The sequence below is a fragment of the Apteryx mantelli genome, chromosome 1 (assembly GCF_036417845.1).
Source record: "Apteryx mantelli isolate bAptMan1 chromosome 1, bAptMan1.hap1, whole genome shotgun sequence".
NCBI lineage: Eukaryota > Metazoa > Chordata > Aves > Apterygiformes > Apterygidae > Apteryx > Apteryx mantelli.
The window spans coordinates 207,428,823-207,455,371 of record NC_089978.1 but is presented as its reverse complement, the minus strand read 5'-3'; the positions used below and the strand labels follow the sequence as shown (position 1 = coordinate 207,455,371).

The 26,549-nt window shown below is 38.3% G+C and overlaps 1 protein-coding gene across 3 annotated transcripts in view; it reads right to left on the bottom strand.

Moving 5' to 3' along the window:
• ATXN7L1 (ataxin 7 like 1) overlaps nucleotides 1–26,549 on the bottom strand; it is a 127,811-nt gene that overhangs the window by 82,988 nt on the left and 18,274 nt on the right. For all 3 annotated transcript variants that reach the window (XM_067316365.1, XM_067316375.1, XM_067316382.1), the window contains one exon: nucleotides 466–570. In XM_067316365.1, the coding sequence (XP_067172466.1) occupies nucleotides 466–570 (105 nt within the window). The remainder of the gene's footprint in view (nucleotides 1–465; nucleotides 571–26,549) is intronic.

The following is a 26,549-nucleotide window of genomic DNA, read 5'->3' as shown; positions in this document are numbered from 1 at the left end:
AATATATCATTCATTAAAAAAATTAAACCCTATGAAAAATATAAAAATAAACCCTATAAACCCCTATCTGTAAATCCCATCTTAAAACCATCCATCATAACATCCAAGTTCTAGTTAACATAGACCTGCATCACAGATCTCACTGTGTAGCTTTGACAAAAGACAATCCAATGTTACCTCATAATAGTTTTAACCTAGCTACTATCTAACAGGATTTCTTTATTGTAATAGGTTAACTTATTATAATTTGTTCAATTTGAAAAGCCCAACTTCTAGAACAATTATTTTAACTTCTTTTACAGGAAACATGCCTATTTGAAGGCATTCCTGATATCTTCTGTGGAAAGAACCCAAGATAACCAGAAAAGTCTATCTGCAATGCCTCTGTCATGATCATATGCAATGATTCTTGAGAATCATACGCTGGTTTGGCACTGTAATTCAGGAAAGAAAACATTCACTTACCGCAGTGCGACTGGAAAACCTGTGGCTTGACTACCTGATTGCAGATATTGCACACTACAAGATAGAAATCATCATGAGCTGGATAATGGCCAAATAAGTGCATATCTGTGGGAAAGTTAAAAATATATACAAGAATTAGAAATTATGCTTTAAAGAATATATTAAGAAAAAAAATGAAAATACTGTAGGGCCACTACTACTATATTAATTAACACAAAGCAAATTTACACATTGCTCCATAAGAGCTTCTTACTAGGTTAAGAAATTTTTTTCCTCTTCTGGGTGCCAAGGTCCCCTATACTTAAGATACAATCACATCACCTCATTCTGAGCCAGAATACAGGCAGTAATATCCTTGTCTTAACACTGACTGCAGAGAAGTGAACTAAACATTTCTACACTGGCCAACTGCAGAAACAATAAAAGAATGCATCTCTTAACATCTCTGCTAAAGGTTATTTTAGAAAACATGGTGCATGAGTTATGCTCTATGTTAGAATATTCTAAGCTTGACTACAGATCATCAGAGAAAGTCTCATGCTTAAAAGCTAGTTATTTGACCAAGGTCAAGGATACTACAGCTTAAAATACAGTCAGGAATGCCACCCCAGTTTTGACCCAGATGTCATGACTCTGGGAAGAAACAAAGATGGTGAATGAGGTACTTCTCAGTGAAAGCACGAGGAATTTCATGAAATCTATCAATGGGTACAGTCAAATGATTAGAGGCACTTAATCCTCACAGCTGAGATACAATAATGCAACACATGCAATCTTAAGCCATTACAAACACAGAATAAAATGGGTTTGCTTTAATTATACTGAAGGCTTAAAAGCTTTAAAATTACAAGTGAGTTAACTTGTGTCACTTTGCATTGCTACAACTTAAGAACAAGCTGACATACTCATTCACCACGTTTCAGCTTAGAGGGCAGTAACTCCTTAAGTCACTCTTGCTCACTGGTGTGAGATCATGTTACCGCACCCAGTGCTGCTAAATGAAGGTGTCTACACCAGACAGGTGGTTACTAATGCAGCACCAGCCACACAGATCACACCACCCCTCAGAACGGGGCAGTGACCTTTTTATTTAAAGGCATCATAAAATGGCACTCCAATGTTAGTTAGCAGCATCAGAAGTCTATCAGAGAACCTGCGAATGCAACTTCTGACTCCGACTGAAATAGCAGCTTGGCAGTATTTAAGCAGGCAAGGCACATAAGCAGGAGCAAAACCAAAAAGATCCTCAGTGTGAAATGCACAACAGCAGCTATGATTGGTAAACACATCAATGATTAATTATTTCTCCAGTAAGTTTTTGACATAAATCATCTTTCTTTAAAAATAGCCATTGTTTTCAAAGGGTAACTGAAACTGGTAATTTATTTCATTAGTTATTACTGAAAACAAACATTCTGAATTATTTTGTCCTGTTTACTATTTCGCCCTATTTATTAATTCTGCCCTGGCCTGTATCCGCTGCATAAGACATCCCACCTGAGTAATAACACCATTCCTTATGGTGGCAGTGCTCGGAGGAAAAAGCAACAAGTGTCTTCAGTCCCTGAGAAACCAGCACAGGGACAGGGCAACCACTCTCATGCTAGTTTAGGCAGTATCACAAGGAGACCCAAAGATTCTCATTCAAGTATCCTTGGGCAGAAACCAGCACTGCTGACCCTTAGGTACATGACGGTCTGAGCAGAAGTGAACATCTGCTCTATCCCCAGAGAAGCAAGTGCCTCCTCTGGTACTACTCTTACCAGGTTATGAAATCCCGTTGAAAGATTAACTAATTATCACCTCTTACCAGGATTAGTCTTGGACTAACCAAGTCTTCAAATGCATTACAAACAGATGAGTGCTATCAACAAATTCCATGTAAACTTAAAGTATTTCATTAGTGAGATATAACAACTTTTGTAATTTCTTGCTTTGGTTAGTGTTAGTGCTGATGAAGCCAAAACCACATGCTTGGATTAAATCCTCCCTGATGGTACTGGTAAAACAAACAAACAAAATCCTAGCCAGGCACTAGGGCAGGCCTGTTAGTTTTACTCTTGCTTTTAATATGGTAATTTTTAAATTCTGGAAATAATTTATGCTACCTTAGCCTCTGGATTAAGCCAGTGATCTTAAAAATCACTTTACACTGGCAATTCTTAGCCAAGGATCTGTTTCCAATTGGGAACACACAGATTCCCACTGACAGCCTTGTAAACTCCACAGAAAAGATTATTCCTCCAAGATATAATTTGACACAAACTCTCAGCTCAAGAACATGCATTAATTATATTTATAAAATATTTCAAAAATGGTTAAAATGGTTAAAACATCTCAACAACTTAAAATAATTTTTTCTATTGTTCGAATAGTCCAGAAATTATTTTGCTATAAAAACATACAGACTTTGCCCTTCGCAAACATTAAAGATATTTAAAAAGCTGCATCTTTTTTCTGTTCTAAATTCTTCAAGTCCACTTAACCCTCACAGCTCTATACTGGACTTCAAAATATGCCTAGGTCTGAGGCATATGAAGTCTGGCTGGGTTGCACTGAGTTTTATGAGGTCTGACAGTAACTTATAAAAACACATAAGGTATTAATACTGCAGGAATCCATCCAAGGACACAGACAGAATTAGAAATCAGGTTAGTTCGCAGGATCACAGAATCATCTATATTTTCACCAGACGCTATGAAGGAGACAGAGCGGTGAAGGAAAGGTGCTATTATTGTGACCACACTGCACAACCGTGGCAAACAGCACAGCACAGCACTGGGGAAAGAGCAGGTTTCAGGGCTTTTTTAAATGATTTTGAAATGGCAGAAGTTGAGACGGCAAAAAACCAAATGGATATATAGGAGAACATACCAAAACAGCACCATGATAAACACGCACCAAAACGATGCGGAGATGCAGTGCATGACATTAGGAAAGGCAGCGCTGTGGAAGTTTTCTTCAATTTGAAGATTCTTAAGAAATAATCCAGCAGAGGTGCAAATCTCCGTGGTAAATGCCAGTCTTCTGACATTAAGCCTGATGTTATTAGTTACCTGTCACAGGTCCACTTAAACTAATCCAAAAATCTCAAGGGCTGATGACAACAGTTTGGAAATCAGAAATATAAAACAGGTACCATAAGCAAATTATTGTGGTTATTTAATCACAGAGGCTAAAAAATTAACTAAACACTCTCTTTCAGACATGATTCCTTAAAAATTTGTTACAGAAGAATTTGTAAAAGGGAAAATTTGTCAAGTCTGGCAAAAGCTCAAAGAGGTTTAACTCACCTTAGCAGTTCCACTGATGTTAGCAGGATTGGCACAAACCAATTTTCGAGATTAAATTCACAATTTATGACCACCTACACAGTACACAAATTTTTTTTTAATTAAAAATCGTACCAAGCATTAATATTGTCTCCCCAGAAATTCCACTCAGGGACTCGCTTTACTAGGCACGACAATATTACAAATGCAATCCATATCATGGAGAATTGACAATGAAGAAAACAAGGAAAATATGAAATGAAAAGGGAAGTAGAAGACATAAACAAGTACATGCATTTTTATCCACATTTTCTGGTTTTTATAAGAACAGTTCAAGGCTACTGCGTGCTGCAGGCAAAACAGTCTCAACTCAGGGAATTTCACTTAATTTGTTACCAATTAACAAACTTTGAATTACCCTTTTGGGTATTCAGAAACAGAGACATAAACAATTAAACAAACACTTCAGGAAACACCTTTGCTCAGGCTCAGCTCTGCTTGAGTCTCCCCTCGAGGGCAGCCTCGCCCCCTCGTTTTCGCCCGGGGGTGCACTGGGGCCCCTTGGCACAGGAGGTGGGGTCAGTGCCCAGCAGTTTCCTTCTGCCGCTCCTCCTTGGTTCTTACTCTTTTCCTTCTGCCGCCACCTGCCTCCCGTCTCGTTTCTCCAGACATGTCTTCACGTTCCTCCTCTCATGCCTGCTCTCACGTGGGTCCTCACACGTCCCCTCCCGAGTCCCCTGCCCTGGCGGCTACTGCCCTTTCTTAAATACGCTCAAGTGGTGGTGCCGCGTGCTCCTCTGAGCGGTTGCAGTTTTGGTGCACGATGCGCTGTTTTCATCCTTTTCCCCCGCGTTGGGGACCGGTGTGGGGCAGTTCATGGTCAGCTCCCACACAGACCCCCCTGCAACCAAAGCCCTGCCATCTCTGCCCAATACACCATGTCCTACTCAAAGTAACAAGGGCTCAGTGGTTATTTTGGACACTGGCATTGTCAAATGGCCAAAATCAGATTGCACGCACAAGGTCTAGATTGTTCTTCAACAAGGTCCGTGGCCTCCCTGAAAAAGACTTCATCACCTAAAGGGAACATTCACACCTCACCACCTGCTTACTGGAAAACAAAGATTATCTTTTCAGAAAAGGTTAATTTTGGAGAAGAAAATACCTCTTTTCAAGGGTAGGTTGGGAAAGACTTCTCCATGGGATAAGGAGGAAAGAGCACAGAAGACGACAGCAGGTATCTCAGAATAAGGTGAGCAACCATCAAATAACACTGAAATCATTGTTCAAGTACACAAAGAACAGGGAAGGACAGAAGGGGGAGAGGGACTGGGAAGCGTATTTGGTTTCTACCAACACTGGGATCCCCATAAAGGGTAAACAAAGTGACCAAAGTCTGCGTTTCCCATCCCAGACGGGCATGATAATCTCCGCCAGAAGCCGTGCTCTGCATGCTTCTTAACTGCAAATACGGGCAGCTGTAAGAATAAGATTGGAAAGAGCTGCCCACCCTTTCTGAAAAGTAAAAGCAGTCCATGGCCCCCATAACATGAGTTACCTCGGTTTACTGGGAGATGCTTTCAGAAGATTTGGAATAGACTCTTGATGGCAAGAAAGAGCAGGTAACTTATATTCCAGCTTTGTGGAAGCGCTATCTAGGCATATTCCACTCCTTGCCATATGCAATCACCATCCCCTCAAAATGAAATCTTTTGGCCAGTCATGCCTGTTGATACCGCACACCAACAAAAGCCTTGCCTTGCAAATTAACTACCTGACTAACGGGATGTGATAGTGTCCCATATCACGTGAAAAATATCCAAGACAGGAAATCAGAAACAGGGAATGCTGCCTGTAGGAATCCTGACTTTCCTAGATTAAAATCTGAAACCAAATATTACTGTGTGTATACTTTACCATGGTGCTCCGAAATCAAATGCAACTTCTGCTTATAGTTTTTATATTACTAACATGTGCAAACAAAAAGGCAGCTGTTGCCATACGACACAATTTTGGAAGACTTCAACTTGGTAAAACATGCATTTAAAAACACAGATCTCAGAGAAACAAAAGAAAACGTTGCTTCTGCAAACTATGGCACAAACACAAAAATGCAGGTGTCAGATATGACTTTTTATCTTCTACAATAACACACACAGAGGAATTATTTTAGTAACAATCAAACCCGATGACTTATATGAAACTCCTTCCCTGTTTTTATATAATTCATAATCATTTACATCCAACTACACAATAAAACACAGGCTAGAAATAATCCAGAACATTCTTCCACTAAAGAATTAAGGTTGCCGAACAGTAAGACCTCAAAATACCGCATGGGAAATTTTATTTTTAACGATGGTATTTCACTTTACGTATCAATGGCTCCACTGAATGTACATTTAAAGTCTGTTCTGAAAAATATTAGTGAACACACACACACACACATAAAATATTCAAGCCGCACCTGTTTAAGACTAAAAGAAAAGCTAAAAAGAATGTAGTTGCAATGGAACAGGAAACAAATCCATCTGGATCTTCAGCTCTTGAACATAAAGATTTTTAAAAATTTCTATCTAGAAATGTGCTTAATATTCCCCTTTTGATCCAGAGGAAAGACAAATCTCTGCATCACTCAGAAATGATGAAATGCAGAAAATCTTTCAGTGCATTAGAGTAATTTTACATTTGAGATTACTTTAAAAAAACTAAGTAATTTGAATGGTGAATTGAAACTTGAAACTGAAACAATATAAAGGTGTCTTCAGAGTATTATTATTAAGACAGCAGTCAAACACACTTGCATAGACAGGATAGTCTTATCTTAGAAATAAATGTCACACTCCTTCCATTTAACAGCACTTTTATTCTCCAAGTATGTTTTTCCTTTGGTTTTCCCTTTTAAGTAAAAACAGGTAAGTTGCTTTAGTAGTTAGTTATCCAGTATCACTTGCATTTATCCCTGAAAATGCCAGAGTCACAGTTGTAACTAAACACAGAATAATTTAAGCTTAAAGAGTTGAATGTCATTTACTCCAAGCCCCTTCTCAAATCAGGGCTAACTTCAGTCAGAACCACAAAATAATGCTCAAGATGGTTTCTCTTCTGATGAAAGAAAAGATAGATCATAGCTGAAGTAACCATAAAATTAAGCAAAAACTAAAATTCAATATTTAGGACAGAAATTACATAGTGTCAAACACAACTGTCATAAGTCCTGACTGATATCCTTTGGGTGTTAACATAGGAAACCAAAGACTCCGCATGCTAAAACCGCAAGTGATTAGTGAGAAGAAAACAAATATTGGACTTTTCAACAATGGCAATAACAAATGAAAGACAACAGTGACCAAGACAAAAAAAAAAAAAGATTAGGGAAAAAAACCCAGCAAACAGACTTGACCAGTGTCTGTGCAGTAAAGAGTCCAGGTGGTGACACCTTTAACCAAGAGCAGTGACTTCGAATGGTATGCTGCCTCCCAGCACAGAGCAATCATGAGGATGCTGGCAATCCAAAAGAATGTTGGGAATTTTCCATTAATTACAGTTTATACAGGAAATACCACCCCCATTGACTGAAGATTTCATACTGCACTGCATTATCAAATGACTAGGCATTGTGAAACTGTATTGAAGATGGGAGTGGTGCCTTCCATTTCCAAACACCCATAACGAAAGAAAAAAAATGCTGATAATTGCTCATTAGTGATTAAACAAATATCACAGATCAGTATCTGCATCCTTTTTGGAATAACAATCTGTTTGGAAGAGATTATAACATGAGCTACGCATCACTGACACTAGTATTTTGCATAAGGCATTATACCTCAAAAAGAAAAGAAACAAACATGGAAAATATAATAAAAACTGTTCTTGCAGGATTCTGAAGACTTTTGTGAATTTTACATAGGCTATTCGCAATTCTAGTGTAAAAGAATTTGGCAACACAGAATCAGAATTGCCTGTGCCACCCAGACTAATGAATACTGGAAGAGAAATTCCAAGTTTCACATGTCTAGAAAATATCCTGCATACCCATAACGCCAAGAAATCTCAGTTTTTTTCACATCTTAGAATACCTAGAGGATAATACAGTAGCTAATGCAGGTTTTTCCTCCTAAAACCCCCCTCAATTTCTTACAATTTGCTCATATGGGAGCACATACCCCCATACCTCATGGATTTGGTAGAAGACAGCTCATCTGCTTACGGAGTCATTATTTCACTCTCTGTACACAACTCTGATAAAGTACACCCTCCAACACATAATAAACTGATAAAGTGCTCAGCAACTCTTGTGTGTTTGCAAAGGCATTTAATTTCTTCTGGAATGACTTTTTTTTTAACACCATACAACACAACATAAATGTTATTTTGCGATTTTCTGTTTCAAGTGTAAGACTGGCTGCAGTTCTACAAGAGTTAGGCACTGGTATGGCAAATTCAATATGACTCTTAACCAGGAGAAAGGTAACAAAAGCAAAGAAAAAGAAAAAAAAACACCCAGGAAAAAAATGTATTCTACAGTTTAACTCCCTGAACCATCCCACTTCAGAACCAGATGAACACTACTATAAGCGTAAGGGAGGGAGAGGTAATGTGTAGCTCGGCACTGGACAGCAGGAGGACCAACAGCAACCAACAGGACCACGAGCAGTTTAAACCGCTGCAGAACAGCAGCCCTCCTCTAGTTCACTGTAAAATCTGGCACACACATAACTGTGCAACATTAAAGGAACACACTTGGCTCCAAACAGCAGCTTTGTAAAAATAAAGTTGCTTGTCTCTGAATGCTTTGTTGGGAATTAAAGATAGCAGTAACCAAAGGTATTAATTTGTACATCATCTCATTTTACATAATTCTTTGCAAGTTTCTAACACTTCAGATTACTAAACTGATCTTTAAAACCTAGTTCCCATTTCACCATTTAATTTTTCTATTATTTTGTACAATACAACCAGACTGTTTAACTTTTCTCTTTCCATTCCTAAACACAGAGACCTTACTGCCTGCCCTTCATTTAAAGATCCCTGTCGGTTTTTGATTTGAAGAGGGTAGGTAATAATACTACGGAAAGCTGAGCACATTAGGGGAGGGTCACATATCACGCTCAGGTCTGTTTGGATGGTTATGTGGATTTTGATTAACACTAAGTTTTTATACTGGGGGTTTATACTACAGGGTGAATGCAAACACTGATGCTATTAAAATAAAGTTTAGAGGATATCTGCAATGACCTCTACAGCTCAGGACTGGAGCGACAGGAGGATGATCCTGGAAAGGACCCAGGTGGGGCTAAGAGATCTTTCACTGCACAGACCATTCTCAAGTCAGCATGGAAGAATTTAGAGAGCGGAACAAGGCTGAAGGGCAAAGGCAAAACACAGTTTAGCCAGGCGACAGGCAACGAAGCCAGTGTTAAGGAATCAGAAATGTGGCTGAAAGATGAATTAGAGTTAAGTCCTAGGACTGATCACCCATTTCAATTACATAATATTTAGTTTTAACCAGTAAGTATAATCGTAATGCATGGACACTGAACAATTGTAACAACTCTAGCAACGTCAAAACATTGCCTACAAAATTTTAACTGTTCTTAAACTTTTTGTAATGATTAGATTACACTGCAAGGAAATAATCTCAAGGACCATCCTCCTCACATGCTTGGATTTTAAGATCCCTCCAAATTCACATATGCCAATATTATATGAGGAACAAGAGCAACTTCTTACGAAGTATTGTATTATAAAATTGCTTAAGGTCAATATCTGGAAGTAAAAAAGGAAAGAAAATCCTATCATGTGGTAAAGTAGCTTTTACTTTAGGTATTAAGGTCCAAAGACAGAAACACAAAGAAAAAACCCCCAAACTCCCACCCATTGGTTAAATAACTAGCCTCAAAATCAAGGTGAGCAAAATACAAGAAATACTTCCATATGTTTGAAGGGAAGGTAGAAGAGTCATGCAAGTGTACACAGTATCTTCAATTAGACCAACTGTTAAACAGTTAGATCTGGCTTTAAGGAGATGATGTGTGCCCAAAAATGTCTCTGTTTTCCCCTACCAGCTACAGTTGGTCTGATTAAACATACTACCTTCAGCTACAAATTTCACCTTGCTTATGTCTGGAGATCATCAGGACAGCAACATGATTATTAAATGACAGCCAAAAATCAAACATACATTATTTATAAGGACCTAGACTAGGTATTCCATATCCAGAAGCAGAGATGACATTCCACTTGTAGAGCACATGGCACAACTACTCTCAGATTCATGATGCTGGAAAACATTGCAAAGAAGCTTTCATCAGGACACTTTCTTATCCTGCAGAAACAGTGGATTCATTTGTACATGCTCATGTATGTCACTATCAGAAAACCTTGAAAGTGAGCAAGTGTGTCCACACACGTGCACACAAAGGAGAGAGAGTGTGTAGGAGAGTTATTAGTCTCTGTATTAGTCTTCTGATTTCTTAAATTTCCACAGCCAGGCTACAAAGGGAAGAACAGCTGGAAATCTTCACTTCTATCATAATTCAAAGTCAATGTCAGAGGATACACCTTGACTAGAGAGTCTCGAAGAACCACTATATAGTAACAAAACAATTCATTTTTCCTTGAACATGTATCAGCAGAGATCTTGCTGCAAATGTGACCTGTCGGTACAAGTAGTATCCTTCATGGATGACAGGACTAAATCTCAGTTCAGATTGATGCATGGCTCTCCTGAAATAGGCGTTTGACCTTTAGCAACATGAGATGGCTAAGCTTTTGGATATGCCATATACACTGAAGAGGCAAACAAACAATGAGAACATCTTGGTACTGCAGAAGAAGCAGGGTGAAGATGTGGAGATATCAAAAGCAGGTTTAAATGTTTCAGGCCTTTTTAATATTTTTCTCAAATTTTCTTGTATTTCTAAGCTATGGAAGTACTTAAACTATGAAAAGATATCTGGCACCTCTTCTCAGCTTTCACCACTGGCATTACAACAGTTGATGACTGTCACGAGGCAAAATCTTTGTACTGCTGTCCTTCATTAGTGGAGAGGGCAACCCTCATTGGTACCTGAGATATTAACAGGTTTTAAAAAGCCTACTGGACTACTACAAATGAGTAGAGTCCTGACAGTCTACATATATTAAGCTGTCTAGAGCCAAGGTGAAAAAACAATATTGGTGACAATTAGAACATCTTTTGTTGAATGGAGGATTCAAATACTCCAATCACAGATTAAACTCTCCTTGGTAGTCTGGCACTAGGAGTCTGGCTAACGATGCTAATGGTAAAATAAGGCTTTTTCCCGTTTTCTAAGTGAAGATGACAGTCTTCTCTAAATATACCTCTACAGCAATACTGGCATCCATCCAAACACAGGTGATTTACAACATTGCCAATACTGGCACTGAGCCAGCCAACAAGGCAAATGGTGTTTGGGGGATGGAAAAAGGCTTTTCAGTTCCTTGGAAGTGAAACCTGCAGAATTTGAAGGAGCTAGCTCTGCTTGACAGATGGCAAAACATACCTATTTATGATGACAGAGAACAATTATCATCTTGGGAAGCTGCCTATATACAAGGTATTGTGGCTTATTACCAAAGTCTGTATTAATGCAGGTTATATCCTGGTACCAGTGGACCTGGATCTGCCTGAATTTCACTCCCTGAGTGCAGATTTAACAGGAAAAGAACACTGCTAGCTGCAGGCTGCTGCTTCTCCTCATGACTGGGTAGTTCTAGATCCTCCTTGTCCCTTTTTTTTTTTTAATGTGGTCGATCTTGCTTCTCTTTCTGAGCTTTTCAGTCAGCATCTCGTTTGATTTCTTTCGTTGCTTGACTTATACGAGCAGCAAAGTTTAGTCCAGGAGTTGGTGATCAGATCACAGCACTTGCAAGGAAAGATAAAAAAGGTTTGAGGGTGCGTTCATTTAAACTGAGCAAAGTAGTAACAAATAGGACATTCGCCAAGTCCTACCTTGCTGTCCTGAGAAGAAGTTGAGGGAGAGCTGCAACTGTTACTACCTCCGCCTGACTTTGTATGGGGAAGACTTTAGTTTCGAGCATCTGCTGGCAAAACCTGTCATTCACAGTTAAAAAATACCTAGTGTCACATTTGAGTGGTGTGCACCACTGCAATGGAACCAACAGCAACACACACTCCAAGAGCCCGTTTTATGTACATAACAAGAATATTTCTCTTTCTAAAAGGACACCAGTTAAGACTTTTTTTAAAAGTAAGATAAAAAATATGGAATAGTCATTCAAAAATACAAGAATTTCTGTTCCATAGAAAATGCAGGCCTTACTCTACATCAAAGCAAAACTTGCAAATACTTTTCATAGTCAAATTTAGACATACTTTCTGGCTGACTACCTGAAAGGACAAAATGAGCTATTGCAAGGTTATCAGAATAGCTGAGAAACAGGTAGAGTGACCAGAGAAATTTATTTAGATCTTAGTTCGCCAGAAACGTTACTTCTGATAGCATAAACCATTGCCAACCTTCTCACTTCTTCACCCTGCCACAATCTGTGTTCTGTATTACAGCACAATAATCCTAAGGGCTCAGTTTAACAAATAAGTATTGCTAGTGATGCAGATATGCTATTGCTGGGTATCAGACCAGCAGGGTTTCTACATGGACTTGCTTAGTGTAAAGATTTGATGTTTTCTGTTGTAAATAAATAACCCTCCTTCAAACTACAAAACCAGTGCACTACCCTGACCTACTGTAAAGATGATCTGTAAGCACTGAAGTGTTTTTTCCTTATTTTCCCCATTTGCTAAAACTGTAGCTGTAATGCATATTAAGCGTATTGAAACATAGTTTGAAAAGAAAAAATTTCTCTGATATTTATTTATATTTTCATTGCATCTCTCCCTTTTTTTTTTTCTTGTTCTTTCTTTTTTTGGGGGGGAAAGGGGGAGGAAATCCTGAATAAATCTATAATATGGCTTACTGAGGAGCAAAACCAAAAAAACCCACAAAAAACAGAATTTTTTTTTTAAAAAACAATTAATTTGCAATACTTTCTATTTTAGTAAATCCATCATTTACAGTGTTAGCAATGAAATACCACAAGGATGGCAGGTTTTCTTCTTACATTTTCTTGTCAATGCACGCTAATACATTGACTATGGAGTCAAGCAGTCCTCAGGAGAAAAGTCCAGTGCTGAAAAAAAATGTCACTCCTATTTCTTCTTGGCAGACTGCCATGAAACAGACCTTAATTCTTCAACTGCTGTTTTCTTCTTAAATGCTCAGCAAGGCACGCCTGGCACTCACATGCTAGCTTGGGAAGCAACATGTTCTGCAGAAGAGCAACTCTGGAGTAAGGCACTGCAACTGGACTGAAGGAGATCTCGCTTAACTCCTGGCTCCACAACAACATTCTTGTATGACCCTGATTAGAATTTTCTGTGCCTCAGTATCCCATCCCTAAAATGGGGATAATATGGTCTTTGTCTGCCTTGTCTGTTTAGATTGCTGCCTTTAGCATTCTCCTACTATTTGTCCATACACTGCAGCCACAATGGGGCCCTTCATCTTGGCTGGGACTTCGCTATTACTATAACACAAGTGATGAATAAGATAATTTTCAGTATGTTTTAGAACTGTTGTGCGACAACTGTGATACTATCGCTAAGACTTATTAAGAAATTTTAATATCTTTAAAGGAGCATTTTCTGATCCAAGTGGTACAAGTAGTTACAGCAAATATTCTTCTTCGCTGACATTATGAAATAAAACTTTTATTAGGTATTCTTTATAGAAACCCTGCTTTTTTGAGTAGGAGCATAAGTTATTAAACATTAAAAAAAAAAGTAGTCCTATAAACAAAATGTTTTCATAGGTTTCAAGCCTAGCTCCCTACCAACAAGATTACTGAACTTTTATAACAATAACAATAATATTATTATTAACAACAGTATCAGGAAAGTGTTGCTAAAACGATGACTAATGAGTACACTCTTCCAATTTTTCTAGCAAGGAAAACAGTAAATAAGGAAAAACAAAAACCCTAATTTCACCTATGTCTCTTTACAAAATATTAAGCATGCCACTGCTTGTCCATATATAGGAAGAGTAAACCCACATGCCATTCTCATTTCATCAGGTGTTATGTTACTTACTGCTGTCAGAAAATCCATTACTGCTGAAGAAAGTCAGTATTTCTTTATACTCCACAACTCAGCCATCAGAAAACTCAAAGAAAATTCAAATCTAGTTTCTCCTCTTCTTTTACCATTAGGTATGGACTAAATCTGAAAGAAGAGAAAGTGATTCTTCCACTGCTGCCTAAGTAAAACAATTGCATTTCTCTATCAAGCTGCTATAGACAGCGAAGTCCCGAACCTCTCCCAAATCTTATCTCCTATTCCAAAACTCCAGCAGAACAGAAAAAATCAGGAAGTGAAACAGCCTTCTTTCTCTCACAACACACCAAATGCTCAAAAAACCCCACATGGCTTCAAGAAAAGTCAGGTATTTGAAAGTTTTGCTAGCCCAAGAAAAATCATATTGTTGATTAAGTGCTGCTTCTAAATACTCTATAAAGAAAGCAAATTACTTTTGATTTTTGCTTTCAAAGTTCTCCAGCAATACAAAGTCATCTTTAAAAAAAACTCTAATCCCTCCTCTCCCAAAGTAATCTGTACGTTTTCACAATTGAGTTGTTATTTCTTTATGAAAACAAGGAAAAAGAAAAACCCTGTTGCTTCAGTACATCTAAGAAAAAGATGCAATATCCAGAAAAATTACAAGTTTGGAATATATAACCTTTTACAATTAAATTGCTACTTTAAAGCAAATGGCTAATGATTCATACCAACTATTAAATATTTGGTAGCCACTATGTAATTAAATTTTTTAAGAACAAGTTTCCCAACAGACCATCACAGCTAGATCAAGAACATCATTGACAGAAACTGAGCTAATCTTTGGCAAGTCACATCAAAAGACACTCTGAGATAATTTGCTATTTACCTGTTCTATAGCCAATTTCAGTTTCTGGGGCTGTCAGCTCTTCAAAAGCATAACTAAAAGAAAAGTCAAATGTAACTAAACACTTTGCACCTCAAAGCAATCAGAAGCACCTTCTGAACCTAATTAGTCATGACATGTACAACACACATGCACTTTACAAGTGAAGCAATCTGCAACATGAAAAAGTTGACTAAATAAATTTAAAGATGGCACTTTCTAGGCAGCCACATATATCAAAATTCTTCCAGTAACCGCCTGTCTTTTCATAACCTCCAAGTCCAAAGGTACCAAAGGTACTTCTGTTACTCCAATTCTCCCTTCAACAGAAACCAAGGGCAAAGACCACCTTACAAACTAAGAACTCTCCTCTCGCTTGGATGCAAGGTGCCTGTGCATTTTTAATCAGTATCTGGATATCATATGAAAACATATGCATTTTACTGCTATTCTAAAAGGACACAAATAATTCTCATGCTGACTCTTTAATTTACCCTTCTGCCACTCTCTGTGCCTTCACCATATTGCCTCCTACACCTGTAACAACACTTCTCTTCAGGAATACTGCCTCTCATGAAATTAGTCTCTCCTAAAACATACCTTCAGCTACACTTTCAACAAGATCACATTTTACGTACCTTCTCTCTTACCTGAAATGATATATTTTACATCATACTTCAAAAAGACCCTGAAAGTATAAGTGTCTTGGAAACATTCAGTCACCTCATTTCCTTCATATCTCTACTCTGTTTGGCAATTCACAGTAACTAGAGAGGCAAAAGTCCTCATCTTACAGTACTTCGTACATGTACAAACCCCTATATCCACAGAAAGGGGCTTCCAAACACAAACCTTAGTATTTGTTTACAAAATGCTATGTGAACTGGCAGATGCAAATGTTTCCGTAGGCTGTTACGCAAAATATAATAAGGTAAGTAAATTTTGTAGTCAATACATCAAAATACTAGAAAATGGCACCTAGAAGGCTAAGTACATTAAACTGTCCCCCTTCTTCTTTTTCCACCCCACAACTACAAATGAAATGGATTTTGTTCTCTTTCTTGTTGGTGTGCAGAGAGAGGGCCTGCTTAAAGCTTTAAACCGCACTGTTTATTTCAGGTAGAGGGTGGTATGCAAAAGAAAGAAATATATATATGAGAGAAAGTTCATTAATGAATAGCAAGATGTGGAAATATGAATGAGAAACTTCAAAAAGTTTGAACACACAGAAACTCTACCCCAAGGCCACTCAGACAAAATAGTTAAAACAGAAGACAGTACTTCTAGCAGATTAAAGAATAGTCTTTAGTTCCATAAACTGGCAACTCTAGAAAATAGGTCTCTTGCTTTAGGAATTCTGCTCTCAAGGGGATAATTATCCTAGAAAGTACAATCGATCACATGTTTTACTGTCTGAAAAAATCATGTATCATCAGTCCTGGTTTTACACTGAGAGTCATAGAGTACAGTTACATGCACACCACAAATGTTTTCCAAAGAAGAGTATGGTACTACTGGTAAAGCATGTTAAGCACAGACAAACTATTTTGGCCTTGCTGCACTCTCTAGCAATGCAATCATCTCTCCCCTATTCGCGAAGGAGCACAGGGAGACTGCACGCGCAGCTGCGCTAGTATAACCGCGTCCACGCTGAAAGCCTGCTGCACACCTCAGGTCTTACACCTCTGAGAGACATCCCCTTACCGAAGGGCACTGTCACATATGGCACAAGGGTCAGGAAAAGTCCATACGACACTAACACGTCCACTGAGTCTTCAGTCAGAACTTCCTAAGAACATACCTACACACTGCATTCAAAGGTATTCCTCTCCTTCCCACTCATCTCTTCTTCCATGGGTAATACTAACAAAGTTAGAGCTTGTTACAAGTATAGAGTCACCCACAATTTAAGGCCTCTCTGTGGTTCACCCCAGCACTCGGACAATCCTAAGATTCACTGCCTAGATGAGAGAAAATGATTTTTTGTTATTGTTGTTGTCAAATGCTGCTAAGTCATGCAAAAAAGAAGGCCTTAAAAAACTCAAAAAGTGTCATCTACCAACTAAGAATGAATAAAAGAAACCATAAGTATTCCCCCGTCTGAAATATTAGAGAACTTCAGTTCTAAGTCTTTGAAAACTGAAAGAGTGAGTTTGAAGAAGCCTGGACACCTAGTAGTGCTGAAACAGCAAAAGAAAGAAATGAAAAATCAATGGAAGACACATGTGTGTGTTAGTGGTATATGTCAAAACAATGTTTTCTGTACTTGTTATGCTGAACAGTACATATACATAATACAAATTATCAGTTTAATATTGTCACTCAGATATACAAACTAACATAAAAGCTATTAATGGGGGTCTTTCCTTTTAATGAAGTAGTTTAATAGTTCAATCACATTGTTTTATTTCATTTTGTGCTGCATACAGAGTATTGCACAAATCATTTTGACATGCACTTATGTAATTCTTGCTATGTCATTTAACACACAGAGAATTACTTAATTTCATTTTTGTATTCTCAGAGATGTAGAAAAGCTTCAGTTGTATTGGAGTTGAGTTTTTTTTCCTGGATGGGAGAGAGAGGTGTTTTTTGGGGAATAAACAACTCAAAATAATGAGAGGGTTGGTTTTTTTTTTCCTAATTCTATGTTAAGTATAACTACTTCAAAAAACCTTCCAGCTCACTCTTTTGCATTATGTTGCAGCAGAAATGACTTACTAGTACTTGCTTGGTACCTCAGGGTGCAACACAGATACCACAAGGTAGCCCAGGTCTCCTTATTTGTGAAGGCTGAGAAACCCTTCTGTTTAAAGAAAGGCCCTGCACATAATCAAAAATCAGCAGGCTGACTCAGATCTTGAGACGTGCTATGCTGACATACACAGTAGAAAATAGTGTTTTACAGTCACATGATCACCGAGTTAATGAGCCTGCCTTTAGATTTACAACCGTTTGAGTCAGTTTTCCTCATAGTGGGTGCACTGTAACTTTGTTGCTGTTGGCACCTGAGTGACATTGGGATATGAAGGGCTCTGCCACTGTGACTGGGGAGCTAAGACCCTTCGAGGAATACACACACAGACGACTGTGCCGAGATCAGAGAAGGTGCTGAAAATGGGTCTGTTCAGCGACAGTCACACGTTCGCAAGCGCGACAGCGAGAAAGGTCAACGAGAACATTCACCGACTCGTGTCCCAGAACGAAGCTTTCACCAGCACCCGGCTTCACAGGTAGTCAGTCTCATCCACTGACAACAGCTCGCCGAGACGAACGGACCACTTAACACTTCTTATGCTTTAGTTTGATGCCTGTCAACCTTGCTTAGAAGGAATCTCCCTTCCAGCATTACACTGTGTTGAGGATTTGGACGTAGTAAAGCAATTGTTCATTTATTTCATCCAGTATTAAGTGTTGCGCAAGCTCCGCAACCACTAACATCATCAAAACCGCTCTATTCAAAGATTGACTCTTCGAGTGTTTTGAAGAAAACATGGATAAACACAGATTCTAGCCTGCTGTGCCTCCTGATACTCCACAATTTACTTAATTATAGGGTCATTTGAACAAGAGGTTTCCTAGATACAATCCAACACACAGCTTTTCATAGACACTCTCAAATAGACACACTCATAGGCATACATACATAGACATACATACACAGATATTCTCATAGACACACTCAGATCTCTGAAACTTGGCTTGAACAGTGATAACATCTTGGAAAGACAGAAAAACTAAGACAGAGAAGCAAAAATGCACCATCTTGTCTCATGCATTTACTGTACATTTAATGCAACATCATAAGACGATAAAAAGCCATCAGGGTTGTTGGACAGAGACCACTTAAAAACTTTTTTCCACCAATCCTGCCAGATAAAAATATCCTCTAAACTTTTACAAAGAACAAAGCTTATCCCCATTTACTGTAACAGTATGGGTCCTTGGAGGACCATTACCAATTACCATGCAGTCCAACAGAAAAGACAGTAGACAGAGGAGGAGTCAAAATCCTGCACTCTGTCACTATCCTAGTGGGAAAACCAGTTCTTAGTGTTGCTTTCCCTGTACATACAGAAAAATTATATACATTGTAACTCCTAATTAAGCACTTTCAGATTTACTGATGAAAAGCACCATGCAAGAGAAAACATGTACTTTCATTATTACGTGCATCTTCATATGCACCTCACCTGCAAGTTTATGTAATAATTACAATGGTATAAGTGACAGCAAATTCCCATCACAACATTTCATCCAGGAAAAAAAAAAAAAAAATCTGGTATCTCTATTTCCAAAACACTGAGTTCAACAAAATTCAGCTTCTGGGGGGGAAAAAATTAATAAATAAAAAAAAAATAAAAAGCACCTGAATATGCTGTAACAGCTGTGTAAGTAAACATCTGTCCCCTGGAGGAAAACAGCCACTGAGAATTGTTTGCAGCTTCTCCACGTGGAGCTACACTGAGGATCAAACTCTGAAGCTGCCTGTGCAAGCCTTCAGTGTGAAGGGGGTACACACGTGTCTTGAGGGAGCCAAAGCATCTCAGTACAGGACCACACTGCGTACGCTGTTGGGGTAGCCAGGCCCGTGGGAGCTGCCTGCCTCAAGGACCTTGGCAGCAGTTGGGTGAGAGACAGACGTGGTCCATGGATTTAATGGAGGGCAAATGAATATAACGTCAGATAAAAATCACTATTTCACAACCTAAAGAAGTTGTGAAATTCTTTCTGTAAAGAAGGCTAAATGTCTGAGTATAGAAGTGCAGTAACACGCACCCCACTCAGCACAGCACAAGGAAAGACTATATACGTTTGCAGTGTACATATCTGGAGTATCACTCAAAAAGGGTCCAAGCTAGAAATGCACACATTCATTATGAATTTCTTGTTCAAACGTGAATTTTGTTGAACTCTGAGATACCACTTGCTAACGTAAACTCCCTGTTAATGAAGATTTTGTAAATGGACTATCAAACTATTTCACAGTTAAACACCGTTCTGTTTCTGAGATTATCACAAAGAGTCTTCCCAACAACTAAGATCTGGAAAGGATATTTGGGAGTTATTGCAGCGGGAAATCTAAATAGTCCATTTGTTTTTTCAAGCTTCCCTGATAGAAAGTCTTTGCCTAAGGAAAACTCTTAAAACCAGAATACATTGCTTTGCACAGTGTTAACATATAAAGTATCTTCAAAGCTTCTATCATGGGCATTTAAGTCTCCAAGTTCAAGTGTGTACATCATTTGATACCTAAACAGAGTCAAATGGCCACATTTTAAACCTTGTCTCTCAATTGCCAGCATTAAAGACACAAACATCTTTGTAGTTTTATAAAACTGAACTGTTTATTTTGATTAAAACAATTTTTCTGCAATGGGGAAAAAAAACCACCAAAAGCTGTAAAAATCACTATGTGGAAGCACATATTCTTGAGTAAATTATCAGGATTGCATAATTACTGCATAACTACACAACAGAGTTAAGGCAGTCTAGATACCTTAACTATGAATTTCTTCACTGATTTAAAGAGTTCTTTTAATGTCTGAACTTAAACTTTACCCCTAATGTCCTACATTCATAGTACTTGTTTGAAGGATACTTGCAACATCCCTCTAACTGTTTCAATCTTGTAATATCACCACATTCTCCACACGATTTCAACCTTATTGTAGTTTTATGTTGGCGAATTTCAGAAAAGAAAATTATTTTCCCCAACCAAATCAGAAACAAAATTTACTAATTTCAGTTCTATTTCTTTATCGTTGTAAGTGGAAGCAGTTTCCATTTCATGCACCAAGTGTATTTTATGGTTAACACTTATCAAATTCATTAGCTATTAAATTCATCTACAGTACCCTCATTTCAATACTCTTATTTCAATAGAAATTTTGAACATAAGTAAGATCCACCCTTAGATTCAAAATCTTAGCCTATAACTGTATCTATACGAAGTGAGAGGATTTGGTTTAAGAGTTGTATTTTACAGCAAGGAAAACATTGCAATGATCTACCAATTGTAATTCAGAAGCTGGCCATGGCTATAATATGTGGCCGACAGATCTGGCCACATATTATATTCACGATTAATTTATTTTGGTTTGGCATCAACAGTGTAGCTACCAGAAATAAACTATGAAGTGATAACCTCTCCTCTGTCAAGAAAAAAAAAAGAAAAAAGAAAAAAGGGACCAATCATGAAAGAGAAAATATAATACATTAAGAATTGCCAGTAATATAGATAAAGTAAGCATTCCTGTCCACTTAATTACCAAAATGTACCTCAATTCTTATTGAAATAACATACTCATAGAGAGCTTAGAATCACTGTTTACATTCCAAGATAATTTACAAGCACTTTACAATGCAGATTTCAATAACCTTACAAGGACTTTTATTCCTCTGTGGAAACAGATCATCACAAAGTGTCAAACTTGTCGCAAAATTGCTGATGAAGTTATGAATAAAATCATCTCCACTAGAATTCCACCAAAAAGATAGGCCATACAAAAAAAAAAAAAAAAAAATTAAAGCATTCCTCCCACGACTCTTTTTTCTTTGCAAAAATAAAAAAAATAAAATAAAAGGACTACTTTTCTAGTTCTAATATCAACTGTTATTTCACAGTCTGCAATCACATTTTACTTTAATAAATTGACAGAACAAACACACAAAGGCCTGAACTTGTATTTTAGTGACTGGATGACCGTATTATTATCATCACATCTGCATACAAGGACACAAAGATCTCCTTAGTGACATGCACCGATTTGTCTGCACAGTTTCCAATTACATTCAGAAGACTTGTAAATTTTAAAGCCTCCAGATGTAAATGAAAAAGAAGTGTTCTCATTTCAAAACAGTCAAAATTCTAAACATTTAAAAAGGTTTTTGGACACATAAGGAGAACAAGATCATTCATTATGGGAGCTATCCTGCTGTTAATGAAAACATTGCCTTCTATTTTGATGCGCAGAGTGCTTAACACACATTTCAAGGGAAATGTAATCCCCCAATAGCCCAGACACCATCAAAACTCAGGACACTCCAAGCAAACAAAAATTTAATCATTTACTATGCTTCTTGATTCCTTCAAACAGATTCTGGCAATTTGCAAGCTTCCATAGTCTTCCCATTAGGCATATTTAAAGCACTTGCACATAAAGCAAATTAGGCATGAGGGAAAGCTACTAGCCAGGGCACATTCCCAGAAACTTTAGAAGAGAGACTCCCAGACCTCTACTATGGTGCAAAACTTCCCCCTGCTCCTCCTCCCTATCTGCCTCTCCCAGGTAACTTCCTCTCACCTCTAGCCCTCTGCCCCCTCTCACCTGCAAACCCCCCTCTAATTAGAAGCAATCCTGCTACAGAGAATGCAAGGAGCAGCTCAAAACCAAGTAGAAGATTATATCATACACTGCTGGAATCCTGAAGTTCCATGCTGCAAAATGACTCTTTGAATTAGCCAACTCCATAGGACCATTCTGAGTCAGTTTACTCTAACAAAATGAAAATAATAAATTGATGCATACTAAAAACTGAGAGAAATCCTCCTCCAAGCTACTGACCATTTACAGTGACATAAAATTGCTACTCTGCCAGATGCTTGGAGCAAGAGGAAATTCGGGGGGGGGGGGGAATCAGAAATCTGAGCTATTTGAAGCTTCCATAGACAGGTGGGACATTTATAGATGCAGTCCACAGTTACACCTGTATAACTAGTACAATCCAAGGTAAGGATTCGCCAGGGCTGTCTGGGCAGAAATCTAGGTTCTGTTAAGTACCTAGAAGGCTTTGTTTGACTACAAGTTCGGCATAATTTTAAATACAACAACAACAAAAAAAAAAAGCACAACTTTTCTGAAGACAAAACCCCTGTCATAAGATACCCCAATAAGACTGGTGCTTTATGGAAAGATATGGAAAAGAACATTTTTTTAATCTTCAAATGAGGGAAGTATTAAAACTTAACTTGCCAGCAGCAGGCAATGTGAACCTGTTGCTGGTCTCAGCCTCCAGGTTCCCAGATACCATATCTGGTCCTCCACTATCTTGCTCTTCATATACATATCAACGGCTACTCAAAGTGAGGCAAAGCAGGATGTAGCTTCTTTATAGATGTAACTACACTGCATAAATAACAGTATCTAGGTCTTTTGGGAATGTTGTTGAAAATGCACTATGTACTGCAATTACAAGCAGTAATTTTTTTTTTTTTTTTTAATTACTCTAGTCTCACAAAATCTCCAAATGAAGGCACATCTAACCAAAGCACTCAGAGCTGGAGATTTATCTTATATGTTTGGAGCAAGACACTTGGCCTCTCTCCGTTTCTGTCTCTCCATCTGTAAAGTGTCATAGAAAGCCCGAGAGGCTAAACTGATTAACAGCAGGTCAAGTACTTTAGACAAGTGTGCTACTAAAGTATTAAAATTGTTTCATTGGTTCTGAAAGCATAAATTGTTAGTCAAAACAGAATAAAACAACAATATCCTTAAAGTAAGGCTACACTATTTGAATAGAGAAGTATCACATTTATCTTATTTGCCTTTTTGGAGGGGGGGGGGGGGGGAAATCCAGACTTCAGGTATTTTATTTCAGTAGGACACCGGAAAACTGACTCTCTTCTGAACCCCCTTTCCTTCCATTTATTCTTGCAATCCTGGAGGAGGTTATATGCAGAGAAAAACAAAACAGCAATGCCAAATTTAAGTGGCACATGCCTAAGCAGATCACTGTCTCCAGGCCCCAGGAGACCCCTACACACTGAGGCCCAGCAGCAATTTCTAATTGACAGCCAATGTCAGCTACCAGTCATCTGATCAGTGCAGAAAACTGTCTAGATGCTAGTATTAACAAGGGCAAAGTGTTCTCAACAAAAACCAATATATTAGTTACTGGTTGCAAATACTGTTTAAGCACTAGACTTCTTTTAAAAGCGGTACCCACATGAAGTTTCATATCTATACAAACTCCTGTTTCAGTCATTCGCTCTTCTGTAAATGTTCGTTTTGCTCTAATACCACTGACAATTCAAAAGCCACCCATGGTGAGAGAAACTCTCCATCTAAAATAGTGATAATGGATAACCATTGTCTAAAAAAATACCCCCTATATAGTACAGACACATATTGACCAAACACCCAAACAAGTTCCATGCAAAGAGTACATAATTCATGTACTCTTTACTCATTCTTTATAGCTAAAACCAGTTACTAAAAAAGAGACACTTTAAACGAAGTAAGAACCGCAAAAGACAAAGTTATAATACTCTCATTTCTTCTTGTAGTTTTTCAAATTACTAAAACATGAATAGCCAAAAAATGCAAATATTCTCCAATGCATTGCAAATGAAAAGCAGCTTTCAGTGAGGCAAGACGACCCCCACCATGCTGTGCAGAGCTGTAAGATACATGTGGGAATTTCACAGAAACCTCAAAGAGGGGCATTTCGAATCAAAAAAAAAAAAAAAAAAAAGCTTTTAGGATATCTGCTGTAATCTGTCCGTACAGTTTCAGCACATAAAGATGACAAAGCTGTAGTGCCATCCTTCATCTTGTTCTCGCTAACCTTTTTGTGTGCTTTAGATCTTTTTCAGACTGCAAACATGTATTTGCACTACACTTTGCTGCCAGTTTATCCAGCACACAATTTGAAAGATGGCCTAATTCAACCGTCAGGATTGCGCACTGGTTCTCTGCACCTGCAAGCTCCTACACCGCCACACAGAGTTTCAGTCCCACACTACTCAAAGTCCACACCGCAGAACCTGCCCCAACCACAGCTTCGTAATCAATCACTGAATAGTCAAAGTAACAACAACTTCTTCCTGAGGGGTCCATGTGGCACTCTCAGCAGGTGATCAGCAGTGAGAAAGCAGAGCTCCATTACAATCAGGCTCACAGAGATTTCATACCCCTCTCCTGGCGCTGGCATCTGACTTGTGCACCACATCAAGTACATATTGTTTAGCACGAGTTAAGGGGCTCCTCCACATAGTCTCCTTCCAGGACAGGAATTCCTCCAAAGCAAGGGATGGCTGTCCTTGGTCTCCTGGAGAAGCACACTGACATTCTGCTACGGGGAGCAGCGAAGGGAGGAAGGGCTTCTTCACAATCACATGGAAACACGTGATTCAAGATGTCCTGCTTTTGATGTGTAGCATGCTGGCACAAAAAGCCAAGGAGATGTGCAGAACACTTTGGTGCTGTCATGTGCTATATGAGGACTGGAAGCTCTACAACTTGTTTCTCCTAATGCAAATACAACTTTTTGAAGATGAGGTCCAGTTCAATTTAGAATTTGAAACTGTTAATAACAATCCAGAGCATAATCTTTTTCAACATTTACCTTGTTCCTGTAGAAGCTAAATGAGAACTTTGGGGCTGCTAACTTTCTGCTTAAATAAGAGCCATGAGAAACACCATCTCACAGGAAGGTGAAGCCTTAAGCTTTCTACAGTACAACAGAGTTTCCATACATTTAAAGAAGATTTTTATCTGACAGTAATCGTAAAACACACCTGCCTATACCGCCCACTGAACCATTTCCTTGGCTTGCCACACTGGGCAAGTAAAATAAAAATTGGAGGAAAAAGTTATGTATCTATCCTTACTGCAGGATATCCATCTCCTTCATGAACTGCTGCTTTCATATTAGAAATGATCATTTTCAAAGCTATTAATGCTTTATGTCAAAGCAAATACTATCTTTCTGCAGGAAGATAAGATGTTGTCTTATTTGCCATAGTCTCAGAGATTGTTTACCTGAATGCAGGGGGGGAGGTGTGGATTAAATGATGCTGGTGAAGATTAAGTAGACCAAACATCTGCTCATTCTTAACACAGTTGTTAGTATTCTGCAGGGCAGATCATGACTTAAGTTCAACACTTGCGAAACTGTTGATAGAGGGATCTACACAGTGCAGAGAACATGACAGCAATATTCAGTCCAAGTCTAGCTTACTACACCTAGAACAGACTACATGCAATTCAGAGAGCAAACTTCTAAATATTCTGTAATGACTCAGCTAAGAACTAACGAATCAGACACCTGCCAAGCTGTGTCACCTTCTCACAGGCAGCAACAGGGAACTGAGGGAGAATCAGGTTCACCGGACCTTTAAGACTCTTACTACAAGGTAGCACAGGACATTTATGACCTCGGACATTCCCAATCAGAAACAGCCTGAGTTTATGCACACAAAAACTCATAGCTCTAGAACAGAATACATACTGACACGCATTCAGAGGAAACTTTATCCTTTAATTCGCAATTTATTTTACCCTTTCCAGTTGCAGAAAAAGACTAAAAACATCTATCCTGCAGTCCTGAAATTGTTTAGGTTGGGTGTGTAGACCCAGAAACCTAACATTTCATAAGAAGAAATTAAATACTGAGATTTTTTCTTTTAGAATCTCATTTGAGTATTCTTATTTTAGAAGTTTTTGGAGGCAGAAATACTGGTAAAGAGATGAGACAGGAGAATTTATAAACTGGAGTTCTAGCACATATACTTTTCATATATTTTGTATACAGTGCTCACAAGAGTTATAGGACCACTGAGGCTGCCAAAATCTCTTTAGGTATGTCTTCACAGAAGGTAGGTGAGGTGCTTCCTTTAACCCCCCCCACACAAAAACTCTCGTATGAATTGAACTGTACCTTAAATCTGCATTGATTGGTCTTGATGTGGTATGACCAAAAGAACAAGTGACACTTCCACACAGACTGATTATTTCCTCATTTTGCAATAAGGAGGTAAATTGAATGACTTAAGTGCTAAAGTCTTCAAAAGATTCCTTTTGCAAAACCAGGACAAAAA